The 7,267-nt window shown below is 43.9% G+C and overlaps 1 protein-coding gene across 1 annotated transcript; it reads left to right on the top strand.

Moving 5' to 3' along the window:
- Positions 1 to 2,352: 2,352 nt before the first annotated feature.
- On the top strand, positions 2,353 to 6,475 carry LOC108795863 (interferon-induced transmembrane protein 1-like). The gene is made up of 2 exons (XM_018567178.1): positions 2,353 to 2,619; positions 6,255 to 6,475. Exons 1-2 carry the CDS (start codon positions 2,353 to 2,355, stop codon positions 6,432 to 6,434), a joined length of 447 nt encoding a protein of 148 aa, XP_018422680.1. The 3' UTR covers positions 6,435 to 6,475.
- The last annotated feature ends 792 nt before the right edge of the window (positions 6,476 to 7,267 follow it).

The raw sequence follows: 7,267 nt of genomic DNA, 5'->3' as shown, positions 1-7,267 counted from the left end.
GGGGGGGAGTATTATTTTGTGTGGGGGGAGGGGGGTATTATTTTATATGTGCAGGGGGAGTATTTTGTGTGTGTGTGTGTTTTTTATGTGTATGGGGGGAGTGTGTTAGGCTCCATTCACACCTGTATCTTTACATGCGATTAGGGATTCCTGCGTCAGGAACTTGCATTCTCCTGCAGTAGGAATCCCTAATCTGGTGTTTAAAAGCGGCAGCTGCACCCATTCAAGTTAATGATCAGGGGACAGCAGCTGCATGTAAACCTGCCCATCGCATTGATGATATGTTATATGATTACATTCGGTTAGGAATCAATCACTCTCCCTCGACGCATCGATTGTTCATCTAGGGAGAGTGTTTTCTAACTGCATGTAATATCACATACCATTACATGCGGTGTGCAGGCGTTTACATGCACCTGATCACCTGATCATTAACTTGAATGGGTGACAGCTGCTGCTTGTAAAAGCCAGATTAGTGATTCCTGCTTCATAATCGCACCTAAACCTACCGATATGAATGGGGCCTTATCGTAAGTATATTAGTGTCCGTAGTACCATGCCAGATATAATTACATTTTATTTTAAAGTATAAAATTTGGCAAGCGGCCCTCATGGGAGAAAAAAAGTTGTTGAATGGCCCCCGAGTGAATTGAGTTTGAGACCCCTCATCTAGTGGGCGGAAGCACCCCTATAGCCAGATACACTCTGCATTTTTAGTCTCTGTAGTAGTCTCAGTCCTACTAGATTCTTCTTAATGTCATCAAGAAAGGACTTTCTTACCTGAATTTTATAACCATGCAGGTTATGGTGAGAAGGAATTAAAGCAATCAAAAAGCACTCACTCTAATCATTGTGTAGCACAATAGAGCCTCCTTATAATCAAGCCTCCACGTGTCTCACTCTATCACAAATCCCAAAAATAAGAGGATTATTCCTCATTTCAGGATCGATTTTGATACACAGTGCTAACTAAATGTCATTCTGATAGGCGTTTCATACTTTGTTACACTCAGTGCTGCTTCCCTACAGCCTCCTTGCAGCAACTTTCTGTCTACTTGCACACACTCAAGTGTGACTACACACTTTACGTAGCCATGTTTCACACATCAGAAGCCCATGTGAAAGAAAGGGGACAGAAACTACATGCCAGAAGTACATGGAACCTGCAGATTTAGGCCTCATTCACACCACTAACAGCTGGCCCGTACAGATCCATATCGAGCCGCTCTTGGGAAGGACATGTGCTGCACGTGATTTGTACGCGGCCGTACGCTCACCCGAACTGCACGTCTGTGCTGGTGCAGGTGTCCGTACTCGTATGCAGATACGATGGATCGGGTGAGTGTACGGCGGCGTACTCCCATAGAGAAGAACAGGCTGCTGCGTACAAATCACACGCAGCTCCTGTCCTTTCCATGAGCGGCCCGTTACGGATCTATATGGGCCGACTGTTAGTCGGGTGAATGAGGGCTTAACAATACAGAAAATTACTTTTGAAAGTACTTTAACCTGTTAACACTTATATGAGATTTTAGTGATTGGGTTTACATATACTTTACATAAATCTGAATGCAAACTGCAGGTCAACACACCCATAATGCAGTGCCAAGCATTGGTAAGGCCGGATCCTATTGGCAAAAATGGATCATTTTATGCCCATGTGTTTCAACTCCATTGATAAGGGCTTGTTCACACCAAGCGCGTTCCAGGAGCAGAGCAGTTACAGACCGGATCAAAACTGCGTCCAATGTATTCCAATGGTATTTTGGGCTCTAGTTCACACTGCAGCGTTCAGTTCCAGAGCATGTAAAAAACTGCAGCAAGCCCTATTTTACCTGCTCTGGGATGCATGCGAACGCATCAAAAACACAGGCAAATGCCCTGGAACGCACTAAAAGCCCATTTTAAACTAAAAAAAACGGCCTGGAACGCGGCAAAAAATGCGGTACAACACACTGCAGATCTGGTCTGCATTTGGTGTGAACAAGGCCTAAATGTAGCTAAATAAATGCTGATGCACTTGGTGTGAGTCAAACCTACACATGCATTACTCTCATCTTAGTGCAGGTTTATTAATGTTCTACTTTCTGTTTGTCTTGTTTCAACTTTATCTTCTAAACTTTACTCTGTTTCACAATGATCGGTCTGATCATAAGAGTCTGGAGACAAAGCAAACCGCACTAGGGAAGAACCTCACACTGCTGGATTTTTCAGCACTATGAATAGTGATATCAACTTCTGCTATGCATGATGTTCCACCCTCTTCTACAATCGTCTTAACCTATCTTCCTCCCACAGCTCTGCAGAAATTTTCATCCACAAGCTGATAGCTTGCTTCTCTTTCTGGTGACAATGGAAACTGACGATAAGGAATCACCCTCTCAGCATGTCATGGAGACCTCGGCTAACATGCTTACTTACTGTAAGAGCAAAGAAGATGAACTGCTAAAGGTGGAGATGACCCCATTGCAGGTTGCCAGTGGCCAAAAGGAATCTACAGTGTTGACCGTAACATCTAACCAACTTCCTGAGCGTGATCACATCATCTGGTCTATATTTAACACCATCTACATGAACTTCTGCTGCCTGGGATTCATTGCACTTATTTTCTCCATCAAGGTGAGGGCTGGACATCTTTTTCTTAAAGTGCAGCTGTATTTTGGAAAGGTGACATTGAAACCCAACTCCAGGCAGAACTTTTTTTGCACAGGTTAGGGAAGGGTGAGAACCTTTATAACGTTTTTTTGTTTTGTTTTGTTTTTTTTTTCCTGTCATTGCCTTTGGAAAGATTTCCTCTCATTGCCAATTCTGTCTGACATCTTCCTCCTGGACAGGAAGTGAGTGGAGTTCTCCCCAATGGGGTTACAGCAATACAAATTTGACAGAGGTTCTTACTTCTACTCGCGCTCTTCATACAACTTTTTATTGCTGTCTGTGCCCATGATAGGTGATTTTACCTCACTTGCTGTTCTGCCTGTCACCTGCACAGGAAGTGGGAAGAAATCTACCAAATGAAGGCAACAATAAAGGTCTGACAGAGTTTCTAACTTTTTCCCACTGTATTGAATACAAAAAGTCCATGCATAGACTATAGAGAGTGGTCAGACTTGTATTTTAAAGTGAACCTATATTGCAATAGTCTAAATTTAACAGAAAACACCATATAATGAATACAATTATGTTTATTAGCCTGATAATCCTCTGTGCCCCTCCTCGATTTAGGCTGGCCATACACTATACGAACTTCTGTACAAAATTTCCACAGTGGCTGCCGCTGTCACCCCCCTTTTGGCCAGCATCCCTCAATCAGCTGATCGAAGGAGCCGGTTGGAAAACCTCTGAACAAACAAAGCCGGCAGCCAATGAGCCGTCAGAATACAATGAAGACAGCGGGAGATTCCTCGACCCGCGCTCTTAAGCATTGATAGAGGAATCTGTAATATTTTCTTTGCTCAGCCCGCAGGTTGAGTGAAGAAAATATTACAGTGTATGGCCAGCTTTAGTGTCACTGGAGCCAGACTTCTCTGACTTCATGGGTGAACTCCAGCAACGGCCATCCCACGGTTCAATAAGAATTCTAATGCTGGCTCATCAGTGCAATGAGGGCTTAGAGGTTAGGTACCAGTTTTTGTGAAGGGTTTATGCTTGTTTGGGCTAATTAAAAGCAAGTTATCAGGAAGAGGAGATGGTTGTGGGGTGGCAAAAATATGTTACACACCTTTTTCAGATGATGCCATGAAAGTCCATGAGGCCAATAACATGCGTTCTTGCCCCAAAGAAGCTTCTGTACCTCTTTGACACATCACACCACAGCACATGATTTAGATGTGAACTGGCCCTATAGAATAACATTGAAATCTTGTGATGAGTGTTGTTTAGGAAACACACTTCAAATCGCTCAGGTGTAGCATTGCATGAGGGAATAAATGTCAGTCAAAGTACCGCAGCGCTGAATACTGAATGCTGAAAAATGGCCTGGCCAGGAAGGGGATTTAACACCCCGGTCAGCAAGTGGTTAAAGAGGGGATGGAACTAAGTGACTCCAGACCAAAGTATACTAGGGAGATCCCATTGTTGATTGAATAGCATCTGAACTACTTTACTCCAGTGACGTGCGGTACCTCTTGTTCCCGGTGAGGCATTCCCCAGCACGTCCCGACCGCCGGCAGAAGCCCAGCCCCCTGCCGGACGAAGCCCCACCCCGCTGGACGAAGCCCCACCCCACTCTGTCCCCAAGCTGGAGTAAAGGAGGAAGGGAGGAGACAGCGAGGAGCCTCCCAGTCCCTCACTTGCTCGTCACTGCTGAGGCATCGAGATCGATGACCTCAGTGGGGGTTTTTTTTTCTTTTTTTGATTGGGCAGCTTGGACCAATGGCACAATATTGGCTTCAATAGTTAGATTACACAAGCAGTGGGGAAGCCCGGTGCTGTGTAACCTAACTACATGTCAAAAGCATACCTGTCAAAAGCCGGATGCAGAGATGCCTGTAATTAGCAGGCAGCGCTCCGTCCATGACAGGTTACACTGCGGGGAGGATTTCCCTCCTGTGTAACCTGTTAGATGGCGATCTGAATGGAGAAAAAGCTGTCAGCTTCAGACTTGAAGCTGACAGCTTTTTTCTCCATAATTCTAGGTGAGGCTCTGCCTCCCCTGCCTCCCCTGCCTCCCCTGCCTCCCCGGACCGCACATCCCTGCTTTACTCATAATGAGAATGATTGACCATGCTTGAAATATGACTTTGATTTACTGAAGGGATTGAGCATGTTCACTTTGCAAATGGGATTTTCACTTACCTTAGTGAATCAAGGGGAGCTGTGTTTATTTCTATCATCTATTTATGACCAAGTGCTAATACATGATTTTAAATTTTCCTTCCACGTGATTGAGTATATTCACCACATTCACCAAGGTATGCGAAAATTCCCTTGTAAAGTGAAAATGAACATTATTTACTCTTTTCGTAAATGTTTGCTTCTAGTCTCAACCAGGGGCACGTACGATAGGGTGACAAGGCAGCAATACAGTTGGGAGGCAGTTGTCACCCCATATAGGCAAAACTTGAACAAAGAACTACATGGAAGGATCATCAAGTTATCTTTTCTTAAAAGCTGTAGATCAGGATTCTAAAATGTAATGTAATCAGGGGCCACTGGACAAATGTTTTAGTCCCTTGGACTAAATGTAACAATATACTTGCCAATTGCGAGGGGGCGAGTGGAAATTTTGAGCCCTGCTCTACAGTACCAGTGTTAAAGCCTGCGCATGTTATAAGCATTTACAAGCAGCAACTGTCACCCATTCAAGTTAATAGAGAACTATGGGGTAAGTGTTTTTCCCCATAGTTCTCAAGGGTTACGGGAGAACATATACTAGCATCCTCCTGTAACTCAAAGCTCAGTATATTGCGAGGTACAGCTCGCGGTATACTGAGACTGCCGCAGCCGGAACAGATCCCAGCACCCAGGATGCACCCAGCTACGTGAACTTGAGCGAGCGACGGCATGTGTTCGCTCACTTCCCGATCTATTGAGACGACGTGTGACAGTTTCATTGTCACAAGTCAGCTCTAACTATGAGGCTAAGTGATTTTCACTCACCTCATAGTTCTCCTTTAATGATTAGATGACAGCAGCTGCATGTAAATGCCTGCACACCGCATGTAATCGTATGTCATATGATTACATGCAGTTAGGAATCAATCACTATCCTTGGATGCACGGTCAGCTGGCTAAAGGGCACATAACACCCTGCTGTACATTAAAAAAGATACGTTTGCGTGGACATTAACAGATGAAGGGACTGTGTGGACAAGCCTTTCTTTGCATCAGATGGGTTTTTTCCGTCCCATGCAGGTCTATGGGAATGCAAAACCCAACTGAAAGAGGTTAAATATAAGTCAGAAAAAGACCAACTGAATGAGGAGGTAAGTGAATTCTGAATGATCTCCAGTGCGTCTCAAATGAATGTAAAACTGATGCCATTGACACAAGCCTAGCCCTTTGACACAGGCTGTAAAGCTTATATGAGACTTAATGATACGGTTTAAATCTACTTTAAACAATACTCGGTGATAACAAGCTGTGCAATCAATGTAAACATCTTAATGCAACTATTGCAAATCAATTCAGTTGTGGCAAGCTTTAAACTTGTACTACTCTTATTTAAACAACAAACAAGTACCAAATACACAATGATATACTGCAATACAAGTTTGCTGGTGACTTTATTTATATTTGTTCTTTTTTCCTTTCAGTCTCGGGACCAGAAGGTAAATGGAAAGCAAAACGAAGCCAGGCAATACAGCACCACTGCCCGTTGGTTAAATATCTTCTCCACAGTTCTGACTATACTCTGGTTCTTGATCACAGTAATCGTCATTATTTATAATTTTGTTCGAATGAAGGCTGCCATCAGAAGCTGGCTTGGGCTATAAAGGGGTCGACTGAACCATTGATTTGATTTTAGAGGAGAGTAAAGAGCAAACACAAAGTGCACGTGCAAAGTGCAGGAACCAATCAAAATTCATATTACTGACGGCAGATCAGTGAAAGATGGATTATGGCTTATGAAGTGCTATGGGCAGCGGACTGAAGAAGGTTGAATGTACCTGTCATATGATTTGGGGCTCAGATAAAATTTATATAAATAAAACTCAACAAAACTTCAAAAGTGTAACATATGACATTTGTCTAATCTTCATATGAGGGTTTAGTCCGTGTTAGACCCCCTTCCTGCTGCCTGTAGTCTTTTTATCAATCCGCAATGGTGATCTGTGAATTAAGATTCCTTTAAGGCAAACTCGTTCTGTGTCTAGTATATATAATCCCAAAAACATACTATTTATATATTACACTTACTAGTCCTCAGATGTGGTGGTTGCACGAGTTTCCTGTTTTAGACTTATTTTCATCTGGTGATTCCTGCCAGCCTTATGGTGACAACGCTCACATACTGCACTGTATCTATGGAAGTGTGGTCCGCATAGCACAGGACTGCAGAATACAGTCCCTCTTCTCAACTCTATAACATGGGGGAAGTGTTACATCACACTACACCAGGGATGGCCAAACCCCGGCCCTCCAGCTGTGGTGAAACAACAAATCCCATGATGCATCTCTCCCCGGGAGTCATGTCTGTGGCTGTGAGAATCTTGCAAAGCCTCATGGGATTCGTACTTCCACCACAGCTGGAGGGCCGCAGTTTGGCCATCCCTGCGTGACTACACAGTGCACGGGACACAGCACAGCACTGCATTTCTGGCAGGAT

Source organism: Nanorana parkeri, unplaced genomic scaffold (genome assembly GCF_000935625.1).
Source record: "Nanorana parkeri isolate BGI_ZX_2015 unplaced genomic scaffold, ASM93562v1 scaffold1017, whole genome shotgun sequence".
In the NCBI taxonomy this organism is placed as follows: domain Eukaryota; kingdom Metazoa; phylum Chordata; class Amphibia; order Anura; family Dicroglossidae; genus Nanorana; species Nanorana parkeri.
The sequence above is the reverse complement of the archived record's forward strand: the minus strand, read 5'-3'. Positions and strand labels throughout refer to the sequence as shown.

Coding starts and splice junctions, on each gene's coding strand:
- LOC108795863 (XM_018567178.1), top strand. CDS start 2,353: ATGGAAACTGACGATAAGGAATCACCCTCTCAGCATGTCATGGAGACC. Junction 2,620..6,254: donor CACTTATTTTCTCCATCAAG/GTGAGGGCTGGA, acceptor TTTTCCTTTCAG/TCTCGGGACCAGAAGGTAAA.